The sequence below is a fragment of the Coffea arabica genome, chromosome 7c, assembly GCF_036785885.1.
Source record: "Coffea arabica cultivar ET-39 chromosome 7c, Coffea Arabica ET-39 HiFi, whole genome shotgun sequence".
Lineage (NCBI taxonomy): Eukaryota > Viridiplantae > Streptophyta > Magnoliopsida > Gentianales > Rubiaceae > Coffea > Coffea arabica.
In genome coordinates, this window is record NC_092322.1 from 6,044,115 (window position 1) to 6,068,844 (window position 24,730).

The following is a 24,730-nucleotide window of genomic DNA, read 5'->3' on the forward strand; positions in this document are numbered from 1 at the left end:
CTTGGCCTGTGAGTAGAGCTTCCAATGAATCCTTCGAATTCAAAAAAAAAAAAAAAAAAGTTCAATCGAATTGAATTTAAGCATAATAAATCGAACACAAACTTATTTCTGAAAATTCTTAAACACATATATAAATATAAAAATAAATAAATACAAATATAAATTTATTTAATATTATTAATATATATTTTATTTTATTTTATTTAAAAAGTAATTATACATAAATTAGTATTATTTATTTTTTAAACCCAAGAAATGTAATTAAACTTGTTCTGAATAATATATTATTTATTAAAAATATAATTAAATTATCTTCAAACTCAAATTCGACTCATTTTGTTTAACGAGTGAAATCAAATTTGAATATTTATATAAATAAACGACTCAAAATTGATCAATACTTATAATTTGTTTGATACTTGGGTCGAACTCGAATCTCATTTTTTGTATAATATATGAGCAAAACTGAACAACAAGTATTTGACTCAATTTGGTTCGTTACAAGCTTTATCTTTGGGTGCATTTTGTTTCTTAAACATATAGTAAATTTTTTTCCCCTTTTTGGAAGAGTAGTAACGTCTAGTACATCATTTTTAGGTTATTGGCTGTATGTTAAAAGAAGAGTGATTAATGAAGTCTTATTGTGATGATGCAAGTTATTAATATATAGGTTATAGTGTAAGGTGTGAATTTAACATGTATCGTAGTTTTACATAAAAATTGTCCATTTTTTCAACATTTTTTTGTTTTTATTACGTTTAAAAAAATTTCTCAAAATTGATAGTCATGTTGTTTGATGTAACATGGTCGTTTTAAAAAAAGACTAAAATTACAATCAAATTAGAATTTTACAAATTATCTAAAAATTGCAGTACCAACAAAAATTTCCATTTTAGAGCTCATTACAAAGGGAAAAGGACAAAATAAACTATGTGTCTGTTTACTTAATTCTCAATTTAATTTTAGCTGAAAGGGGGAAATTAGGCATATAGCTTAGTTTCGAGGGTATATCTCTATGTTGGTTTTTTTTTTTTTTTTAACATAGGAAGTATTTCAATTTTTTACTGAATTAATTTTCCTATGCCTGTGTATTCCGCCCCCAAGGACACACAGAATGGTAGGAGGAACAATTCGAACACACAATCTCAGGACTCAAAAGGAGCTACTCTGATGACACCCGAGCCAAACCCCGAGGGACTAATATCTCTATGTTGCTTGGTAGGGCGTAAAATGCTGAAAAGATTTTACAGGAGGAGTTATTTATTTTTGCCCAGCAACATGCCCTCTATGATGAAATTTTTAAATAACAAAATAAAATGTTTTTGTTTTGTTTGGTTCTACAATTTTTAATTCCATTATCAGGCGTATCTAGGTGGAAAAGGTAAATGAACAGGACTGTGAAACTGGTAACGTTGCGTCTACGTCCGCCTGCTGACTTGCGCTGTCGGGATGTGGAGGTTTTGGACTTTGGAGCGTATTTTTTGAATGTATCGACGTGCATCAAAAGATAGTTGCAGTTACGGGAGAAATTGTGCCACGCGCGGCTACGTTGAGACACGTCAGCGACTTTATTGGGAGGGGAGTGGACAGCGTGTGATAGGGCGAGTCAGAAAGATTACTTAAATAAAATCGTAAAAGTCGAAGTAGAAACTCTTTTAAAAATTACTAATTTAGTACACGTGAGTTCCCAAGGTTTCCACAGTCCAAGGAAAGGTAAGAAAAAAAAAATTACTACTCCGAAGCGGTATGTTCCTGCTTTTCCACGGACGTTTTCTTGAGCTGTCAATCAATTCTGCGTTCAACGACAAAACGTGTTGGAGATCATTTCTTTATTCATGCTCTCGAGAATTCCTAAAGGTTTTACCGATTGTTATGATAATTATAATATTGTGGTTTGCTGCCGACTGGCAGGGGACTGATATCAAGCATCAAACTATTTTACAAGTGACTCTTAATGCCGGCATTTAAACATGCCAAGAAGACGCTAAGTATAATGAGTTTGTTTGGACAAAGATAATTTGATTTGTAAAATTTATTCTCATAAATTTCAATCATTTTTTTATCTCACATACATCACATCATAAGAAATATTACAGTAAATATCTTAAATAAATCATCCAAATAAACTCTTATCCAAACAAACTCAATGTCTGACGACGTTTACTTGATTATATTTTACTTAGTCAATGCAACTTTTAGCCTGCAAAATGCTAGCTGAAACTACTAATAATCTTTTCCAAATTCCAGCTAGCAATTCGTATGGTAACTGCTATCGGGCCTTTACTCAAAGTCGTCAGATCGATCCCTGCCGGTAATGTGTCGTGCATTTTGGACAGGCTCTGCACAATCGCAAGAGATTAATCTGGGATAAGTCAAAATATCCTGTGTTGACCAAAAAAAGAAAACTTCTTTTTGGTTGAAAGACATTCCTTGCTTGGATCGCTAGTTTTGTCCAAAAACATTTTATGTTTTCTATTAACGTATTTTTTAATTATTTTTTTACCTTACATATATTAAATCGCTCTAATATTTCAGCTACAATATTTTTATCAAATCACTTTTTTTTTTTTTTTTGTCTCAAGCAACTCTTTTCTTAAGGGGGAAAGAAAGTTGTTTTGGGCCAGAAGTTAGAAGGTGGCTTTAATTCATGATCAGACACCTTAGCTCCTGTTACATTTCAATGCAACTGCTGAAACATGACTGGCAGCCCAAAATGGAGAAAACGATCATTTGGAGGATAGGCTGCCTCGGAACCTTATATGGGCTTTGCGAGAGAGCGTGCTTCAGTTGGGTCAGGGTGCGCGGTCATTCCGAGGATGCTCTCCTATCTGGAAGATGTACGCCAGATATATATTATGCACAAAAAGTCGAGAAGAATTAAATATGGATTTTGGACTATTACAGTTTCAGAAGGAAAGTAGGTATTACATAATTAATAGTCCTTGGAATTTATAAACCATTGAACTTACATATGACTGGAGAAAGAAGGGAAGGAACGATCGTACCCAAGGCATAAAGAAAAACTGTTGTTCCCAGCTGTTGCTCACAATGCAGAGTTCAGTTGCTTTCGTTCTGCTTCTGGTGTTCTCCAATTTGTTCTCCACTGGTAATTTCGCTGTCCCTTTTCAGTATCACTGCTATTTCTCCTTTTTTTTCCTGGGGTTTTAGGGAAACTCCATCCATGCGTGCTTGTTTGAGTTTACTTTTTATCAACTGAAAATGCAGGCTTGAGTTTGACGCAAGAGACCGAGTACACTTGCGCCAAGTCTTTTGATCTCCCGGTATGTGACAAGTTTGCCTGTGTCCAGATATGCGTGAAAGAAGGTGATGGATGGGAAAACGGGGCATGCATCGGCCAACATAAATGCTGCTGCAAGTTCCTTTATAGGCACTATTAGTTCCCCTTCACTCACAAATGATGTTGCATCATCTCATCTGAGATGATCAATCCTTCTTCTTCTTTTTTTTTGGTTTGTTTTTGGCGCAAGAGGATAATAAATCGTATCCTGGACTTGCATGTGGGATATTTTTAGATGGACTAGCAATGTTGATCAATCCATTGGGAACAATAATGTCAAATTTTCTTGTGCATATTTCGGTTGTTTTGGGGATGAGTAAGTAAACATTGCCAACGGAGTGATTTGCTCAATACTCAATTGACAAAGTTCTTTTGATTCTTAAAATAACTCATTCGGATTAGGGTGAAAAGTATCATCATTCTCCCAATTCGTGTATGGTATCCTGGGTGCAATTGTAGTAGGATGGTAAAGAAAGAGAGAAAAAAAAAAATTTTTTTTTCTAGTTCCGTCCCTGATTCCAAGTGTACTTGAACATTTTTTACCCTTTTTTTTTCACAACTGACGAAATCCTGTGCTCTGGAAACTCCAAATCTCCAACTAGTTTTGCTTTATTTGTCTCTCTCCAGCAATCCAAAGAAAAAATGTACGACCAACCACTATAAGATACGCTGATCAACCACCATAGTAGTAGTAATGATAAACGTATATCAATCATTCTGGCAAAGAAAACCAACTACTTTGTCTTCAGCCAGCCTCCGTGGATCCAGAATACAAAGATGTATGGGGCGAAAAAATAAAATAAAGATAAATATATGTGCAACAACAGCATGTGCTAGCAAAACCAAAAGCACAAATTTAAAAGCACAATGGGACATCCCCTGAAAGCAAATGTTACCTGTTTTTGGCTCTCCGACAGCATGGCCTAATTATCCACTCTTCTTTTTCTCTCCACAATAATAGATCAGAACTACATTTTGATTCACTCTAGAAATCATTAAATCAAGAACCAGAAAAAAAAAAAAAAAAAAGAAGGGGGAAAGAAAGAGAGATCAAGAACTACCCCTCAACAAATTTATTAGGAAAATGAAGAAAAATGGTCACTTTTTCTTGCTCTTATCCTTGCCAGGGGAGAAAATAGAACCTAAACCAAACATACTCGGCGAAGGAACATTTAAGAATGGAGTAACCTTAACACCATTGCCATAAGAGCCGTAACTTTTCTTCAGTGGAGGCTTCTGATATCCACCGGCAGATAATGCAGACTGCGACTGCTTCAATGAATTCTGCTTATTGCTTAAATTACTATCCTTCCCTGATGATGAGCGCTTCACATTTGGCGTAGAACCGGTCGAATTACTTCTGTTTAAAAGTGGCAGAGGACATAAACTTCTTGCATAACCGCTTCCACAATTTAAACTTGAACTGCGCTTGAACCGCCAAAATGACTTGCCATTTGGTTTTTCATCTGATTCTGAAACACCCCTTCTTTTTTCGCTTGAAGTTTTATCGCTTTTCGGGCTCTTGATAGGGTCCACAATGTCATGATCATCTGATGAAGGCTGTGGAGTTTGTGCTGATATTGGTGTTGGAGTTGCCTCTGATGATGATGATGTCGAGGACTTACTTGGTGAACTTGGACCCAATTTTCTCTTGATTTCAATGGGAAGAATCTTGCCATCGGAGAAAAGTTCATCAGCTGAAGAAGATTCTTGATCAAAGCTTTCGCGAAATACGCAAAAATCAAAATCAATACTTGAAGATGAAGTTGTTCGGATGTACTGCTCAATGGGAACTCCCTCTGTTTGGGAAAGATCATGAGAAAATGAGATCCGAGGACTCGCTCCCATGCTGGAAGTCTCTGAACAGATTTCGACAGCCATTGCCTAATAGACTACCACTGCTAAGCAACACGTTAAAAACTTGTAGCAGAGAACAAGTAAAGAAGCATTCACATCAAGCAGTTGGAATTAAAGGAGAACAACAGGAGCATTAAAATGGAGGGCCAAACTTCCGAGGATCAAATAAAGAATCCCACCTGTAAAAATTAACTGAATTTGCACGCAAGTCTAAGCATTTATATGAACTTCGAGATTAAGATGACTTGGATGAGGGATGAAGTAAATAACAGATCAGATTCTCTGAACGCTAAATTTGAAACTTTAATACAAAGAATAACAGGGATGAGGGTGACAGGAACTAGAATTGAAGGAGGAGGAGGAGGAGAAGGCATAGCAATGTTGCATTGATTGGAATAAAGAGGTGCCAAGAATGCTGGGGACCCCGAACTGACCGAAAGTTTTTGTGCGACGTGGATAGGTGAAAGATGGAGTGGGACACGAACGTGAAGAAAAGTAAAATAGGGAATTTAGCTTAGCAAAATGGTTGTTAAAGACTTTGGTGCAGAGGCTGTGGGGCTGTGGGGATAAATTCGACGGCATTCTTCTGAATCATTTGTGAAATGACAATTCAGTTTTTATTACTTGTGTTAATTATTTATTACTACATTTTACCATGAAACTATATGAAGTATTATGCTTCCAACTATCACCTGCATTCAAATACATAATGATGCGCTGATCATTGCTTGTTAGATGGAGGCACTCTTCTAATCAACATGTACGTGTCCTTCATTTCTTGATCCCCCTTTCTTTTTTGTTTGGCTTTCCCTATTAGATTGCTCTCGGGAAAATCTGCAGGCGCACAAATGTGTTGTCATACAATTGGCAACAATTTTATCTTGAGTAAGAGGTCCAGCTACTTGAATTTCAGCCGCTAATTGAAAATTCGGGTTAGGCGACATGACCCTGAAAGTCAACATCATTGAAGAATCTTAATTGAAGTTATCAACCACGAACGAATCCATAAAATAAAACGTGTTAACAATTGACGACAAATTTTTAGATAGCTTAAGATTGCAGTGAATGATAAACTTGGATGATGCCCTGCCCCTGCAGGGACGGCACCATTATATGTGGCAGAAACACAACCAGAACCTACTTATTCCATAGTATTTGTAACACGTAAAAGTGACCAGTTTCAAAAGTATCATTGATTAGTCCGAAATCGACTTGTGAAACGACTCAGGGAAGGTGGATTTTTCACCGGTCAGTTGTTTGTGGTGGTGGTTTTGCGCATCAGCTAATTTACCGGTACTCAGTATTCCTGCCTGTCTTGCTTCAAACTACTGGATTCAATTTACATTTATCCATTTTGGCGACTAACATTATTGTTTCCCACGATCAGATGTACGTAAACATGCTATGGATTAAAGCCTCATTCTTAACTGGCCCTGAACCATAATATTCTATAAAACAGTCTCTTTTTTATTTGAATCAGTAGTATCCGATGTGTTAGTTTCTCGTGTGTAGTATGGCAAAGGAGGGCCACATCAAAACCATTTGCTGTGGCTTGTATCCCACTTTTATTTGAATCAGTACTTACTTGATAAAGTTTCAAAGATAAAGTATCCCACTTTTAAGATGTAGATTATTCATGTCAAAACTCTGATTTCCCCTCCCCGCCATCCGTATTTCTCTGTCTTCTTTTGGATTTGGTCCACATTTTGTTCTTGACAGCAGTACATAGCCGTTAAAATCAAACAGTCCAATCAAATCCATAGCAAAGCAAGCTTTTCAGCCACACGAGGACACTTAAAAGAAACTAAAAATACTCGGTCTGAAGATGTTGTTTTACAACCATTAACAGGAGTTATCGAGATCACGGAGGAGGGTTTGCAGCAGCTGGTAGCTGACTGTATATGTGGACTATAGAAGAAGAAGGGACAGTTTATACAGGAGAAGCAGTCCTAGTGACAAATCCAATCATTCATAAATCTTCTCTTTTTCTCAATGGTGGATAACCCAAAAGAAGAAGAAGAAGGGTCCATCATCATCCATCATCATTCATCGTCCATGAAATGGGACTGTGGGAGGATAATGTCACCAAAGTACGCATGCTCTGGCTAGGAGGATCCTCACCACATTGCCTTTTTCGTTTCTTTTTCACCTTTTGTTTCCTTTCTTTGCCAACTTGCCATGTGAGATCAAACATCAACAACTCAACAAAGAGGAAAACTCGAACACAGATACATCACTTCTTATCCCTCAGTCCTTCTCCAGTAATAATTGTCTCTTGCTTAGGCGGCATTGGTTTCTTGTCATCCAGCAATCCATGAACTGATCAACGCACTTTTCAAACTTTTTGAGTTTTGATCCATATATGTATTTTCCTCTTCCACCACTCGATCAGTTTTCATCTTCTTTTCCTGTAATTTAGATACCTGCCACGCAAGAACTATTTCTCTGCCCTGTTGCTAATATTGTGGTTTTCACAAAACTTTCATGCATCCCACTGGCATACCACACGGCCTCATCTTGGATCTTTTTTTAATTTTTCCGAATTGTTACATACAGTAAGGTTTTTTAAGATGTGTGTATATATGTATCCATTTTTCTTTTTCCTTGTAGCTTTCCTCTTTGACGACTTTCCACAATTTTGTGATTTTTTGGTAGTTTTCAAAATCATGATCATGAATTATAACATCATCCATTATTCTAACTCTTAGAGAGTGGGACTCAAATTCAGTTTTGAGAAATCGAACCATATTTTAAAAAAAAAAAATGGTTGTTTCTAAATTACACACATATCGAGTGTGCTCTTAGCACCAATAACTACTCTAAATATTTTTGAAAAAAAAAAAAAACTAGTCTAAATATTGTAATTACTTAATTGGACTTGCAGGCGCCTCGGTAACTTCTCTCAGACTCGAGGACACCTCGATGGAGCCCATGACAAATATAAACGACCAAACAAAGACTACTTGTCCACCAGACTTCAACTTTGGGCCGTAGTCGGCAAGCTACCAATCCAGCTGTGAAGTACTACAAGTCTCAACAAGGTGTAATCTTGGGCTTTATTCTGTCTTTAATCATTGGGGAAGTTTGCAAAAATTAAAGTTTCAGTAGTAAATTTTTTTTATTTATACCGCTTGTTGCAGTTCCAACAATCCCCCGCCACCCCCTCCAAAAAAAAACTTCCCGTCCTATTTTAAGTTCATAGCAACACTTTGCTTCTTAGAACTCCAATCGCCTTCCTTGAAACTTGACCCCTAGTAATACTTCGTTCTTTTGAACTTTAAATATAAACACTTTATACCTTATAATTAACTGTCCATGGATTAAGATAAAATCTTTATACTATACAAGAACGAGTTTAGGACAAAAACGGTTTTTAGATTTCAACTGCGAGTGTGAGACTATTTTGGAAATGTTAGAGTGTTTGAAGTGTAATTGGAGTATTGAGTAAAAGTCATTACAATTTCAATTTCGCTATAATTACATATATAACCTTTCAGACATTGAAGGTTAGGGGCAGGTTTGGTATGTTACAATGTTTGGTGCCAAATTGAATATTAAGTACAACTAAATTAAGTTTGTGTTTTGATAGAATTACATAAAAGCCCTTTTAATCATTTATTATACTAACATCCAAGTCTTCCAATTTCCTGAAAACTTTTCTCATCTGTTAAGGAATTAATTGGATGTTTATATAATTGGATTTTAATTATAATTAATTAACTTAATTATTATTTGAACAATCATTATCATATTTATGCCGCCATGTTAAGCCAATATCCTTTCTTCTTTTTCGGTTTCACATTTTTTGTTTTATTATGGCTATTAAATATTTGGTGAAAGGCGTAGCTTTTCTTTTAAATTGAGATGAGTTCATTGGGTTTGTCTTATTCGAATATAGTTTTTTTCCCTGATGAGTGGTTTATTCAAGAACTCTATATAGTTTGCTTTTTGATACTTTTAATTCAAAAAATTGACTAATTGTATTATTTTCCTTAGTAGATCCTAGAGATTCTGTCTCTGATTTGAGATAATGTTGTCATTTTCTAAAATAATCAGAAAAGTAATTTTATCATCTTCTTCTCCTTGGCTAAGGTATCATCTCTTTATTTAAGTCAAATAACCTTATTTTTCATAAAATTTCTCCTATTGTTTTTTACTCTAGGGATCTGTTGACTACATTTCAGCAGTTATGTTTTAACCATAACTGCTGCAAAGTAAACAAATGTGCAAATGTGCTAGCGAATTGGGAAGGAGCATTAATGAAGACTCCACCTTTTTTTAATCCTATCCTGATTTTAACCTTCCCTTACTTTTGCAAGACTTAAAAGGTGTCATCAACACACGGATGACTTTACTTTAACTATTACTCTATAGATTTTGACTTTTATTTAATGCATCTCTATTTTACCAAAAAAAAAAAAAGACTTTCTCATATGTCGTGATTCACCACCTACACATACCGTCACATACTATATATCACTAAAACAAATTATGTAGAAACATGATATATTTTGACAGTTCTCGAAATAAAAGAGTTTGAATTTTCAGAATTTTCGATGTCTTATTGCTACCAAGTAGCTAGGAATCCAAATTCCCAAGTGGGGAAAAAAAAAAGAAAAGGGTATGATCCGACAATTACCATGAATAAGTTTCAATCTTGACATCTTCTTATAAGATCTCAAATTGCTTGAAAACGCTAATCAGTATTGTTGAAACTAAAGTATGAAAAATCGATGAAAGCGATTGAAACTTGAGGGTTTGAGACAATAGGCATATAGGTGTGGGTGTTGCAATAAGCATGGCAAGAAGGGATGGAGTTGAGGCCTGGTGATTTTGCTAATAGTTTAATGCTTGACAAATTTTTTGTTGGTTGAACAGAATTATTATGGCATTGTATATTATGGATATTGTATGGTTCAAGTAGTTATTTTTTCATGTAATATAATTTGGAATTCAGCTTGTGTTTATTTTAATTGAGAATTTTATGATTGTAAAATATATTAATTTGGAATTTTGTACTTCATTGAAACTAAAAAAGAAAATTAATCATGCTACATAGTACTAAAATGTCATTTGCACTCTATTTGCTTTCCCTGTTATAATCTCGTTCTTGTATTTTACTCTTTATATAGTTTCAAATACAAAAAATTTACTTTTTATGCTATCTAAAAGAATTTGCAGTGGAACTTGATGAGTTTAAATGCTTTAACTATAGCACCATTTCGATTGCATTGTATGAATTCATTTACTCATAATTGTATGCTGCACAGTAATAAATAATATTTCTTGGTTTGATTGAAGCAACTATTATCTATAATTCAAACGAGTCAATTAAGTAGAGTTGCTACATTGGATACTCATACAAATAAATATTGAAAAATATCATTAAGCAGTTGCTACCTATAGTTTGCAATTCAAATTCATATGAAGAATTTCTTCTGATTTTAGTTACTATTTTCTACGATTTCAAATTTAGAAAATATTATTTGCACCAATTTTTTATAATCAAGATAGTTTCAATTCAGATAATTAACAATTATGCAGATTTGAACTTATTTATGAGATTATAAAGAAATGCCCCTAGCAAAAAACACCAAATCTGAATAGTTTCTACAAAATTTTGAAAAAGACCACTTAAGTTTCTTATCTATCTATCATTTTTTACCATTATTATCTCTGTAAGAAACATGTGATTAAGTCGTATTATGCCCACCAAATTATATAAATTGTTAGTCTAAAATAAAATTATTTTAGATTAAATTTGACGCAAAGTGATTAATGGATAAACTTGACTTAATAATTCAGGTTGAACTTAAGTCGAGAGATAAATCAAAAGCACTGCTTAAGGGATTTTTCACGAACATATATAGATTCGAGAGATGAGGGGTCCAATTGATATTTTAAAATGTTTTATCATCTTGGATGAGTTTTAGAAAAGACTTTTGGATAATTTTCAATTGCACTTTAAACATTTTTACCTTTACCCTTATCTTTGCGGTTGAAATTCAAACGTAACATTTGATCACAATGGATTCTTACATAGTATAACGATAAGAATGTTTCATTGCACATTATTTTATTGACTCACTATGTAACTTATGTTTTTTCTATTAAAATCACATGATAAAATCATCATACTTCAATTCCTATACTACAAAATATTAAATAATTATTATTAATTATCTTGAATTACAACCACCAAATTCCTGCGCGCCGCGCGAGCTGTCCCTCCTTAGTTATATTTTATATGATCAAAATGCTCTTGACCAATTCATGAATACATATAATAAATTAACAATTACAACCTAATGTTTGACTTTTTTTTAACAGTTGCTAAATTCATTTGACTATAATCAAACCATATATTTGATCGTTTAGCAATAAAAATATTCAAGAATTTACAAAAAAAAAAAACCTAAGCAACTCAAAGTATTTTTTTTAAGGATGATATCAATGTTACTTTGGATAAAATAAAATGAAGGAGTGTATTTCAAATGGAGATCATTGGGATTTTTTTTATACCAAAACAATTTTTTAATGTGGTTTATATGGGACAAAAATATGATTGAAAAAAAATTTTAGTGAAAAATATGGTTAGAGATTCTCAAATTTATTTTTTCTAGATAATGTAGATACCAAAAAAAGTTAAAGCAGAGTATATTTGTGGTATAAAAACACCAATTGGTAGGTTATTAACCTATGAGAATCTCATATAAGCTACAAAATAAGTTAAAATTATCAAGATTAATCTACTTATAATTAAAGGAAAAAGGAAAAGGGATAAAAAAAAACTAGCGTATCAGTTTTTAACACAATTTTTCATTTTAGGAAAAATCGTGCAAAACGCTTCTTATATTTTGCTAAATAAATATTTTCATTATTCACTTTTAAAATGTTAACTTTACATTCCATGCAAATTTAAGTAACCAAAATTTAGTTTCAATCTAAGTTTTTAACCATTTTTTAGTGTGAAATTTACCAAAATGATCCACATGTAGTCATTTTTTATGTACAAAAATGTTAGGTCCTATCTTTTTAATAGCGAAAATGAATATAGATTAGATTTGATCACATTTTTTGCAGTGGATCAAATCCTACTTTTTTTTGGGTAAAAATGAATATAAATCAAATTATTGTTCAACTACAAATGTGATCTAATCTTTTTGCCTTTAAAAAGATGATAATATGTAAGTCACGTAATGGATTCAGGATAAAAAGTTATGAAATTTAGGCTGGAATCAAAATTTATCGACTTGATTTTATAAGTAAATAACAAAAAAGTTCATTTAATGAAATATAAGTATGGGTGTGTATTTAGTACAAATTCGATTATTCGGTTATTTCACTTGTAAGACTTTAAACTGTTTTCAATTTTGAATTGGGAATAACTCAATTCATTCGTTACTTTGGTTACCAAATTGAATTCGGAAATGATCATGAAATCGGTTATAACCGAATTGGATAGTAATTTTCACATAATTAAATGGAACTCACTCGTGTACTTGTATACACCTAGTTACTCATAATTTACTAATGATGTATTGCATTACACTTACATTTATTATTATTATTTATATAATTTAAATGTTTAATTTACAGATAACTGATTATTTTTCAATAATGGATGCTAATACACTAATATATTGACATGTAATTCATATACATTCACTTAAACTATTTAATCATACTGTTTAGTTGTCTACGTTTAAATAAGATTAGTGATTATAAAATATAAATTCACATATTGTACGTGTAATGTAAATTTAGAGTATACTAATACTTGCAAATTAAACATTACACATTCAACTATTTAATAATCCAAACATAAATGATAAACTAATGTCCAAATTCTAATTACTAATTATGTTTAATATTTAGTACTACATTTATATTTATTATCTAATTCTAGTTATGCATTAAAGGGTAAGTATCATAGTTATGTACTATTGTATATTTGCATTATTATAAATATATAACAAATAGTAAAATAGTATATTTTACATCATTATATTTTTTTATTATTATAGGTGCATGATAATATATTATATTTGTATAACTTAAAGTCTGTTTGATAACATAAAAGAGTGCTGAATCTGAATTTTTTCATACATTCAGATGTTTTGAGTGTTTGATAAATGAAAATATATTTGCTGAACTTGTTAAACAGTACTGAACCTATGTGTATTTTTTTAGCATAAGAATCCTAACTGAATACTTAATTCTGATAAGAATCAATATAATTATTTCAACTACCTTATTTTATCTACAAAATCTATCATTGTTTGTTAATTATGTTCAAAATTCGTATCTAATTAAACAACCTAATATTCTCTATCTAACGATTTTTTGTTTCTCTTTTCTTCCTTTTTAATGACTTTCACATCTTCTCCATACTTCTCATATAATATATTTAATCTTTTATATTAATTTGATTTAAAAATAAATATTGTCATTTTTATACGTAACAATTTTAAACTAACTAAATCATAGATTTTATTTCTTTTTTGAATGAAAGGATATAAGGGCAACATTATCAAATTAAACTTATTAAGCATTCATCTATAAATATTTATCAAACAGTATAAATAGCTTTAGTATTGAAATTTAGACATTCATATATTTTTTCAGTGTTTAAAATTCAACAAATTAATTATTTCAGTATTCAGATTTTAGAATTCAGACTTCAAAATTCAGATTCAGTTTTATCAAATGGAACCTTACTTTAGCCTAATTTAAGAGGAGGGGGAAACTTATGAATTTTTTCCGTTCGAGAAAGTCACAATTAAGTGGCAAGGTGGATTCTTAACCTCCCACTCCCACCAAGGCATTATGACTCGGTGGTACCAAGAGTCCAAGAGCCTTTTGGCAATACGATACTCTATTTCATTTTATTGAATTTGAAATCAAAATCGATTATTACCAAATTGATAATTTCATTACATATTTCATACCATATTAGAATTCGATAAATTTGATAAATATCGCTTTCGTACTAAATTACCAAATATCCAATTTCAAATTATCAAATTGAATTTAAAATTATATATGAATTCGGTTCTTACCAAATTTGCTCGCTCCTAAATACAAGGGGCATATATGAATTCCGTTCTTACCAAATTTGCTCACTCCTAAATATAAGGGGCATTTTGAAAGATTTTTTTTAACAATTTTTATAACATAAATTTTTCAAGAGGTTGGACAGCCAATAACCGCAACACCCAACGCCTTATTAGTTGGCGCAGTTTCTTACTTTTTGCCAGTTAAGCCAAGTCAGCCCTGCCTGCCCGCCAGCCCTCTTTCTGCATTCAAGTATTCAACCCGCTTTCTTCGTTCTTTCCTTCATTCTTCTCTCTTTAGATAATAGAGACAGGGAGAGAGACAAGAGGTTAGGACGAAATTGCCAATTGCCTCCTCCAAATTCAAAACCGTGTATACGCACAAACACACAGCAGACTGCTCCCCAAGCGACCCCCACAAACAACTTCTTGTCCTTCGTCACTTGAATCGAAGAGAGAAAGAGGGAGAGAGAGAGGGAAGATGAGTCCGAATTGGGAGCTAAAGCACTGCTGCAATCATGACCAAGTTGTGTTTCTTGTTACCATCGGCGTCTTCACTGTCGTCATTCTTGCCGTACGCTACTACTACCCTTTTTCCCCCCTCCTCCGTTTTGCTTAGCTAATTTGCTTGTGCTACTAGCACGATCTTTTTGTGCGCTCCACTTTGCTTGCTAGTTCTTGATCGCTTTTGTTCGGCAAGTAAATTGCAAGCTTCCTTTACAGAACTGCACTCTTCCATGGCTTGTGAAAATTAAAGTTGTAATGTGGTGGTAATTTTCATGAATATTGGTATCACACGTTTTCAGAAACTTTTAGTGCAAGTACAATACCACTGTTTGCTGCTGCTGCTCTTAGGAGTCATTGACTCTCATTTAGTCCCAACTCTCTAACCGAAGGGTTTTGGCAGCCCAATTGAGTTTCTTGCTGAATTTCTAGAATCGTCACCTGTGACTCGTAATTGAAGGGTTTTGGCAGCCCAATTGAGTCACCCGCAAAAGTAGTCACCTGTGATCGGATTTTAACTCTGAGAACTACCGCATATATCTAGAATTTCTTGCTAATATTTGATAATTCATTTATGGTCTGACGGCACCCCGCTCTTGAGCCACAGGAAAATAACTGTTTGCAGTTTTCATTCATTTTGAGGGTTTATAGTAGATCTTCATGTTCTGACCTTATTCAATCGTTTTTTGCCCAAAAAAAATGCAGTTATGGAGGACAATATTTCTCACACCTTTCAAGCTCATTACAGTGTTTCTTCATGAAGCAAGCCATGCAATTGCTTGTAAGCTCACATGTGGTCAGGTAAGATGCTTTCTTTTTATCATTCTGATCTTTTTCTGCAAATTAGTCAAATTTCCTTGCTGCGTAAGCTGTGTGTTCCTGCTCGCAATTGTTTGAAACACTAAATTTTTGTCGCTGTCTCTCCCACACACTCCCATCCTGCCCCCAAAAAAAAAAAAAACCTCTGTGAACTCTTATTTGAATGAATTTACTTTTTTAGTTTCATTAACATGAAGAAAGTTTATTTTCAACTCTTTTTACAGATTCTGCTTTATGACTATATTTTAACTTTGATCTATTTTGCTGATGAGACATTGGCAGGCCTGCTTCTAGAATGCTCATTTCAGCAGTAGAAGAACAAACTCATTTCTCCAAAATTTTGGGTCCAAAGTGTTGGAGGACCCAGACTTGTGCTATGCATGCATTGAGCCTTCAAGTTTTCAGAGAGTTGTGCCCTGCAATTCCAAGTAGTTACATACATATTCCAGAGAAACTAGGTGTATAGGCTTGGACTTCCATGCAAACTTTTTCCTTCACTGAAGCACACACAAGAGCTGTTCACTTGTTCAATATTAACGGCAAAAAGTGCATGGCACAGTTAGTTTCATAATATTGCTTGTATGATGATGTCATCATTCAAACACATTCCAGTTTTATGGTAATTAATGCATTTCAGTTGTTGGTTGGATGGTCATTCATGTCTGCTGAATGAACTTCCTCTTTTGCTCTTGTATGCAGGTTGAGGGCATGCAAGTTCATGCAAATGAGGGTGGGGTGACTCAAACACGTGGTGGTGTTTATTGGTTGATCTTGCCGGCAGGATGTATTGCACATTTCTCCTTGAATATTTCCCTTTTTAATTAGAATAATTAGCACTAGCTATCAGTATTGCAAGATAAATGATTGTTATATCCTATACTCTGGTCTATTCTTAAGGGATCAACTAAATATGTAGCTACTTTATCTTGTATTTCCTTCATCCTGTGTACATCATGATTTAACTTTAACTTCCTCAGTATCTGTCTGGTTCCAGATCTCGGTTCATCATTTTGGGGAATGGCTCTTATACTTGCTTCTACAAATCTCGTCACTTCTAGAATTGCTGCTGGATGTTTTATTGTCGCTTTGTTGGTTGTGCTTTTCATTGCTAAAAATGTAAGAGAACACAATAAATTGATCAGTCCAATTTTGTTTCATGTTCTGCAAATTAATTAATCTGATAACAAGTATCCACTAAGAATTTGGAAGTTGGTTTGATGATTTCATGCTATTTGCAAAATCTAACTTTTTTGGTTTTTTACTTTTAAAACAGTGGACTCTCCGAGGACTTTGCATTGGTGATTATCTTCAAGTCCTAATAACTTAAATTCTTTCTACACGTCCTTTTCATATTCAAATGAATTGAAACTGACAGCCTGGACATGCCAGGATTTATCATTTTCATTGGTATAGTATGGGTTCTGCAAGAGCTGACTAAAGTTCGCATTCTTCGCTATGTCATTCTCTTCATTGGTATGTATTCATCTGATTATATGTATTTCCTTCCAGCAATTAGTCCGTCTTCTTGCGTCCATTCAATTCTACACTTTTAACTAATTCTGTCAGTTTTGTTGGTGTTATATATTGCAGGTGTTATGAACAGTTTGTTTTCAGTATATGGTAATAGCTACCTTAAGCATCATAAATAAATAAACCAGAGGCTAAGAAATTCAGAATTCTATCCAACATTAATTGAATAGTGCAGATATATACGATGATTTGATCTCTCGAAGGGTTCATTCAAGTGATGCTGAGAAGTTTGCAGAACTTTGCCCCTGCCCTTGTAATGGTGTTGGATGGGGTGTTATTTGGTAAGTTTTTTTTTTTTTTTTTTGTTTGACATATTTGTGAAGAGCAAACGGCAAAAGGGTCATGAAACTACTTAGCGTTCCATGTATTACTTACCAAATTTTTTATCTAGCCAAAATGTCTATTCAACTAATTAAAACATATATTTTGGGACAGACAGGTATACATTTTCATTAGTAGAGTGACAAAATATACATTTTTTATTAGTTGAGTGACCAAAAATGTACTTTTTCATCAGTTGAGTGACCATTTGGACAAATAAAATGTTTAGTGACTAAAACATAAAATTTGAAATGGTTTGGTGACAACTTGTGCCTTTTGCCCTGTTTGTGAATAATCTGTTGTCATGAATTTACTGGTCAATATAGTTGAGTTTCTCCTAGTTCTATCTCTGTTGTGTCTATCATACTATCTAAATGCGGACCTTTCTTGCAGGGGAATGATATCTTTCGTATTTCTTTGTGGAGCCATGTATCTTGGACTAGTTATCCTGTCCTGAGGTACTTTCTCTTCCTTCGCCATAGATATGGCTTCAAGGGTTCACAGGAAAAGAAATTATGAAAACACACTACTTGACATAAGACAGTCAGCAATTTGCTGGTTGGATTGAATTGTTGAAAGCGGGAATGATCTATTCACTAACCAATGGAATGTGATTTGGCCTGCTTGATTTCCATATACTCAGTGAGCACTTATTGATAATCACCTTTCAACAGGATAAAATCAGGAAATATTTTCGACGTTAGACAGAGGCTATATAATAACATCCATAATTTAAGCTGCCAACCTACAGCAGTAAATGTTAAACACTAGTCTTGCAAATTTTTGACAAAATTCTTGTTATAAATAATGCAACTGGTGCAGTTAGCATATTGCAAAGCAAAAGTAAATCAAACTTTCCTCCGTGTAACCTTTTGTAACCCTGTTAAAGTAATTCTAATGTTATGATTTCCTCCCAAAAATAAAAAGAATTAAGTTATAAAGAAACTCTCCTATGGCACATGATCTGTTATGACTATCAGCCAGCATGCAGATATATAAAGACCTTGTGCTGTTTTCATGGGCTAGAGATCAGGGAGATACAAGCTTTAATAGTTCTTTTTCAGTTTTTATTCTTTAGCATTTTCATTTCTTTGTGTCACATCATTAGCTGTTCTTCAAGAGCATGACTTCGTTTTAAGCCTCCAGATTCATTTTCTGCCTTATCAGTCTACAACTTGTACTAATTTCTCTTTCCTTTCGTGTAACATTTTCATCTTTTTTAGGTTTGTTGACTTGGTTATGAATCCAGTCAACCGTGATTCATGGGAAGACCGGAATTCGGTGTTGATTCAACAAATATTTTTTTCCACTCTGAATTATTCTTTTGCTCAATTTTTGGACTAGGAACTGTAGGTCGGGATTGTGTACAGTGAGGAGGAATGTTCCAGTCCATGATCTACTGTGGGCAAATTTTTTTTGAACCTACCAGTTTGCTGGATGTCTCAGATCTTTTAGCTCTGGATTCTCGAACTGTATAGTTCGGTTTATTGAAGTTCCCGATTGAACTGGATTAGCAACTAGCAAATGCGAGTAAATTTGGTATTAGCGTTGATTCATTACATCGTTATCGTAACTGCCAATTTCGTGACAGCATATACAACCTGTCAATAGTTATCAATTCGCACATTAACTAACACACACACAACCCATTCTCAAGTGCCTAACTGAAGCAAAACACTCGCGCTGCATGGTAGATCCATCACAGTTGCGAGCGTGCATTTATTCCTCTAAAAAGCACGTTTATGGGAATAAAAGATGCAAGCTTGGGTGATCCAAAACAGTAACTTTTCCTCTAAGCGGCAAGCGCAGGCGAAACAAACAGCAAAGCGTAGCCTGTGGTAGGATCCGCATTTACCTCATCGTTTTTGTGGCAGCACGTTTTTAGGGCATTCAATATCTAGAGCACTAAAGTAGATTAAGAAAACCAAATGCACTAGCAAGAAGATGCTCGATTAATTGGATTTTCAGGATCACTATATTTAACAGCCCAGACCATCTAACTCGAGAAGATGCAGTATCGTTATGCCCAACTGAAGAAAGCACTTCGGCAGTAGCGTTATGTCCAGCACGGTCGTCCGTCTGCCATTTTCCCTCTAAGAAGCAGGTTTATAGGTGTCAAACTTGCGTGGCCCAAAAAAGCTACATCATCTACTCTCTCTTTCATCCCCCCACAACCCCGCTCCCTCCTCCCCTTGCAGCATACAGGTGCGAACACATTAATCTCACCGTTCCTTTGGCAGCAGAGAAGCATGGATCTAGAGTACTGCAGCACATGATGTACTAAGAAACAGCGGAACATTCAACTCGTTTATCGACTGGATCATCACACAACAATTAACATCCCAAGCTGTCTAACACAAGAAGACGCTCGATTTTACAGAAAGCTCCTACCACAAAACTTCTTAACTAATCACCTTATTAGTTACTAATATACCGTGTAACATAGAATTAACCGTAACGCAGACCCCTTCGTCTATTGATCCATGTGACAATGAGGGAAAGAATAGCAATTGGTACGAGTTCGATGCAGGCTCAAACAACTCGCCAGAGCTTCATCAATCTTTTGCTCCTCGGACTTTACTCTCAGCAAGCTAGACGTTCAGAAGGGGAAAAAAAAGCATCTGGTCAAAATATGCTCAGCACCACAGAGCTTCATCGTACTTTGTCAAGGGCCATCCAATGTTTAGGCAGCCAATTCTTCTGATTCAGCATAATATGAAGTTCGCAATCAATTTGTCAGTAATTCCAGGATTCCAACAGTCAGAAAGAAGATAGTGGAGTCAGATATCAAATCATCATCAGGGTCCTCATCAGAATCTGGCATTTCATCATCGGAGTCTCGAATATAGATTATCTCGCCACGACCAGAATCCTCATTCACATGCATTTTCTCGGCATTAGTCTCTTTATTCTCAGTTTTGCTCTCACTCACAGATCTCCGGCCATCATAGATTTGAATGGGTTTGCCATCACCTGAAGGAAAATAAACCCATGGCTTTCTCATCATAAATCACAAAATAAACTTGATATGCTTAAAAATTGAAGATAAATAAGCAATAATTCCAATCAACACATTCACACAACCATAATAATCAGTTTACATCCCTACCCTGGTGCTCAAATGGCAGAACAACTTTTGCCCTGTCATTTCTCTCCTTTTCTGACAGCTGCAGATTGAACTGGACCTGAGAAAAACCCACGACGTGAACAAAATGTACTCTTCCAGAACTTTTGGCAGCATAAGCGCAATTGCAACTTATGTTTCCAATTAGAAATTGCTTGAATCCTGTTTCAAAGGCCAATTTACCTTAGGTACAAGGCTTTGAGAAGTTACGTGACCTTCGAAAGCAGGCACAAAGTTGATGCCCATTTGCTCAGTGTGGAGCTCTTCACTCTAACAAAAGAATGTAAAGATATCAGATTCTGAACCAAGCTGAATACAATCAATTTCTCTTCCGCTTTTTGTATAAGGATAAGAAGGGTAAGAGAGTACCATCAATCTAATACGTCCATTCCTGCGTTTGAAGCGCACAGAAAACTTTCCCCTCCCAAGATTCTGTTCAATCAGAGGAACGTTCTCAGAGTTCATTCCCTTTCCATTGGCTGTGTTGCTTATTGGTTCTACACAGGCAACCATAGAAGAAATATACTCGAGAGCTGAAGAAGCCTTCATCTCATGAAGGTCCGAATGGAATAACCAAAACAAACAAGCAACTTGGTCTGCAAGAAAATTCAATGAGTTAAAAACTGCAGCAAGAAACATTTAATGAAACTTCTGGTTTCCTGAAGAATCTGCCTACCATGAGAACGAAGGTTGCTTAACAGGGAAGCGGCAGAGGAAATGGAAGCATGTCTTAAGATCTCACTTACCTGAAGACAGAAAACATAAAACTCATTCAAAGTCCATATTTCGGCTAGAGATAACTCGAATTTCCTAAAAGTCCCATTCTTGAATACTTTAAGTTTCAGTACTCAGAGCTAAGATTTTTTTCAATTTAACAATATAACAGATAGTGAATTTATCAATATGATAAAAGGTGATGAAACTACTTATTTCTACCTTGCTTAATATTACTGGAGATAAAAACCATCAATTACTATGTAAAAAAGCCAATGTGAAGCCACACCATGAAAAAAAAAACCCAAAATAGAACTTTACAAGCTTAGACAATGTCTAATTAATTTCTATTCGCTTGCTAGAATAAACTAAACCAAGTTTCTCTCAGTCATTTATTTTTCTATCTAATGTTCAATATAGAGTGCAAGATGTGCAATTAAAATCTAAGATTATACAGTCATTAAGTTGGAGAAGCTTAATACACAAACTGGATCAGTAATGAATTATGTTGTAGCGTGTCATCCCCCTATAGAAAAGAGCTTGTGACGACAATTAAAAACCAATATATTTTATCACATTCATAATTACATAAACAAAAAGAGGAACATAAGCTCAATTATGTTTGCCGGATTTCTTGCTATAAACATTTGAAGCGCTCCAATTTAGCAAAGAAAATGGATTCTTGGCTATTGGAAGCACTGCAGCTGAGGAAATGCTGTTAATATTATTTTCTTTCTTTTTTCTCTCAGATAGATACAGCATAATAATCAACCGAGGTTTCAGGGATAATAAATATTTCTGCTTCATGATTCCTATCTTCCTAGAGGTCTTCTACATCAAGAGAAATTGAACCATTTGGAGCTTTACGAGTAATTTCTTGGACTTTAAGTTCACAAAGATGCTTTGTCCACTGTCACATTATGTCTACATTAAGAAGTAGTCATCTTCGTACTTTGATTAAGATGGCTTATCAAAGTCATTGCCGTGGATTCTAAGAAACTCGGTCAACAAGTAATACCACTCTCAGATCTGGTCAAACACCAAAGCATTTAGGCACTCTGTCAGATCAAAGGCATGGTAGGTTGTCAAATCAAAAGCAACCAGAGCCAAGCTCAGCCAATGCTGCTTACTGCATGCAACTAGGTTTTATGGATATGGCAGGAAATACACCGGTACATGCACATTTTAAATCATCTGAAAATGAATCGGAAACTCATGCTTCCTGATACAAACTAATTACAAAATTTCCATGCATCTTATGGAAACACTTGTGCTGCAATGCCGATGATGACTAGCTACCCAGATGGCAGGAGAAAGTGTTCCCCCTCAAAGAGGAATTACATGTGCAATAAGTAACAGAAAGCACATAGGAAGCTTCTTCTCTAAATATCAATCCTGAAGGATGAATACCCAGTTTACGCAAATATCACCATGAAGCACTCTTTTGTCATCAAGTCTAGCACTCATTCTGATGCATGAGAGATTCTTACATAGGAAGCTTCATCCCAATGAGGTAAAAACACCAACTCCTTTAGAAATTACTTAGGACCAGTGCACATTCGGGGTCCCATTCAATTATAGAAGGCAGTTGGCATTTAGCATTCATAATCATAATATACATACTTAACGCTCAATGAAAACGACAATCACTAATATCCATGTCTAATAACAAATTATGTATAAGGAAACAAAATAAGAGAGAGGTGATCACCGAGTCAATGGCAACTGCAAACCGTCCTTTTGTTTCTCTAATCACTTCTGCAAGGCAGTATGTACCATTATACTACTTTAGTTGAACCCTTTTCAACTAATAGAAATACAATGCCTACAAAAATGATCCAAAACTAGAGTTACAGTATACCTTTTCCCAATTCGACTATCGAGGAAAACAACATATCCAAGTCCCTCACATTTTTACACAAGCTGGCCGTAGTCGCATTCTGTGTGGAACGATTACTAACGATTCCACTCTCTGCAAGCTGGATTTTCCAACCTAAAGGATCTGTATAACAATCCACTATCCTCAGCCTGTTAGCATGATCATTCAATTGAGGAAAGAATCAAAATTTCATCCAAATACATCATCATTTAAAACTAAACCAGTCAGGACAGCTACAGCAAAAACTAAGTTCTGTACCATTTTTTAAGAGAAGCGGCGTCGTTTGCCTTACTCTTCAACAACTCAGCATAGAACTGTGGACTCCGGGCAAAAGCTACCAGCACAATGCCTCTGGATACATAATTTTTTTTTTTTTTTAAAAGTTTGATAATAAGCATAAATAAAAGTCCTATGTTGCTGATTATTAACATAAAATACGATACAATTAGATTGGGGGTGGTTTGATTGAACTTACTGGGCCTGTGATTTTGAGGAAGAAATGTTGGAAGAGAGTTGAGCGAGGATGTGATCGAAGACAAAAGCTCCGAGGGGAGCGTGGATGGAGTCTTTAATGGTGAGGGCCGGCGCGTGTTCGCCTTCTAGAGCTCCGTCGCGGAGAGCTCTGCTGATGGCTTCCGCCGCCATTCCTATGTACTCTCTGTTACTTCTATACTACGACGACGTTTTGTCAGCCCTTTCAATTTTTTTTAAACCTGCTAATTTGACTGCTTATTGGAAAATTTTTACTACTACACTTTTTGATGCTGGCGTGCTGCTGGTTTAACGTAACCATGCCATTGATTAATGTTAGTTTAACATACGTACTTAACCACCTTCACAATAATGCATGCTGGTGGAAAAATCACACCTTATGAGTGTGCAAATTAAGGAAAAAAAGAAAAGTTATTTTATTAAGACTAACAGAAGTTGTTAGAATTTCTTTTGTTGCAAATAAAAAAAACAGATATGAAGATTTCTTTTGACAAAAAAAAAAAAAAAAAAACCTCACCTTGTAGATATGAGTCATTAATAAATAACTTTATGCATATATAAACAATAACGATGTGGGTCGTCAATAAATCAAAGGAAAAATGATCATTTTTGTCCCCGATCTTCAGAATTTTGGTCAAATTCAGTCTCTTATTTATCACCGTGACTATATTAATCTCATACCTTCATAGAAAAAAACTACGAATATAAGATTTTCATGAAAATTTATAACTTTTAAACAGAATTAGTCATGTGCATAGTATGCATGGAGTTAAAAATGACCTTTTTGATCAATTATCTTTTGAGTCACGTCCAATATCATTTATTATATGTCACCGTATACCATTTGAGATGGGTGCGTCTTTTTATTCTACTCTTTCTTCTTTTTTTTTTTTCAAATGCACACCTATAGTGCATGGAACTGACTTTATTATGTTTCAAATTTTCCATAAAAAGTCCCATATTGGCATTATTTTGTGAAAATAAGGGTCAAATTACTAAAAATATAAAATCAGACACAAACTTGAAGATAATAAACTAAAATGATTATTTTGATGGTGCACATGCCATGGATGTGACTAGTTCCATTAGAATTATTTAAAATTTTCATTAGACATCTTAGATTTTTTTTAAAAAAA

The 24,730-nt window shown here is 34.5% G+C and overlaps 3 protein-coding genes and 1 long non-coding RNA gene across 8 annotated transcripts; 2 read left to right on the forward strand and 2 right to left on the reverse strand.

Moving 5' to 3' along the window:
- The first annotated feature begins 2,950 nt into the window (after positions 1 to 2,950).
- On the forward strand, positions 2,951 to 3,632 carry LOC113697955 (uncharacterized). Its single transcript, XR_003450062.2, has 2 exons — positions 2,951 to 3,106; positions 3,226 to 3,632. It is a non-coding gene; the product is annotated as an uncharacterized lncRNA (long non-coding RNA).
- Positions 3,633 to 4,396: 764 nt separating this feature from the next.
- LOC113699451 (uncharacterized) lies at positions 4,397 to 5,179 on the reverse strand. Its single transcript, XM_027219824.1, has one exon. The coding sequence runs from the start codon at positions 5,177 to 5,179 to the stop codon at positions 4,397 to 4,399; it is 783 nt and encodes a 260-aa protein (XP_027075625.1).
- Positions 5,180 to 14,496: 9,317 nt separating this feature from the next.
- LOC113700032 (uncharacterized) lies at positions 14,497 to 18,944 on the forward strand. 4 transcript variants are annotated; one of them, XM_027220446.2, is made up of 10 exons: positions 14,497 to 14,785; positions 15,421 to 15,516; positions 16,234 to 16,318; positions 16,529 to 16,650; positions 16,808 to 16,832; positions 16,924 to 17,007; positions 17,125 to 17,154; positions 17,240 to 17,345; positions 17,779 to 17,843; positions 18,609 to 18,944. In XM_027220446.2, the coding sequence occupies exons 1-9, from the start codon at positions 14,693 to 14,695 to the stop codon at positions 17,840 to 17,842; spliced, it is 705 nt and encodes a 234-aa protein (XP_027076247.2). In that variant the 5' UTR covers positions 14,497 to 14,692; the 3' UTR covers position 17,843; positions 18,609 to 18,944. The 4 variants fall into 4 exon arrangements, with proteins under 4 accessions (XP_027076247.2, XP_027076248.2, XP_071913465.1 ...); XM_027220447.2 differs by having other exon boundaries at positions 14,503 to 14,785; positions 18,730 to 18,944; XM_072057364.1 differs by lacking the exons at positions 14,497 to 14,785; positions 15,421 to 15,516 and adding an exon at positions 15,831 to 15,962 and having other exon boundaries at positions 18,609 to 18,839.
- A 719-nt stretch (positions 18,945 to 19,663) lies between these two features.
- Positions 19,664 to 23,797, reverse strand: LOC113700071 (elongator complex protein 5). Of its 2 annotated transcripts, XM_027220512.2 has the most exons (9): positions 23,578 to 23,794; positions 23,361 to 23,453; positions 23,085 to 23,251; positions 22,935 to 22,981; positions 21,186 to 21,255; positions 20,879 to 21,105; positions 20,693 to 20,779; positions 20,495 to 20,570; positions 19,664 to 20,358 (listed from the first exon to the last, which is right to left on the reverse strand). In XM_027220512.2, exons 1-9 carry the CDS (start codon positions 23,745 to 23,747, stop codon positions 20,114 to 20,116), a joined length of 1,182 nt encoding a protein of 393 aa, XP_027076313.2. In that variant the 5' UTR covers positions 23,748 to 23,794; the 3' UTR covers positions 19,664 to 20,113. The 2 variants fall into 2 exon arrangements, with proteins under 2 accessions (XP_027076313.2, XP_071913464.1); XM_072057363.1 differs by lacking the exon at positions 23,361 to 23,453 and having other exon boundaries at positions 23,578 to 23,797.
- Positions 23,798 to 24,730: the final 933 nt, after the last annotated feature.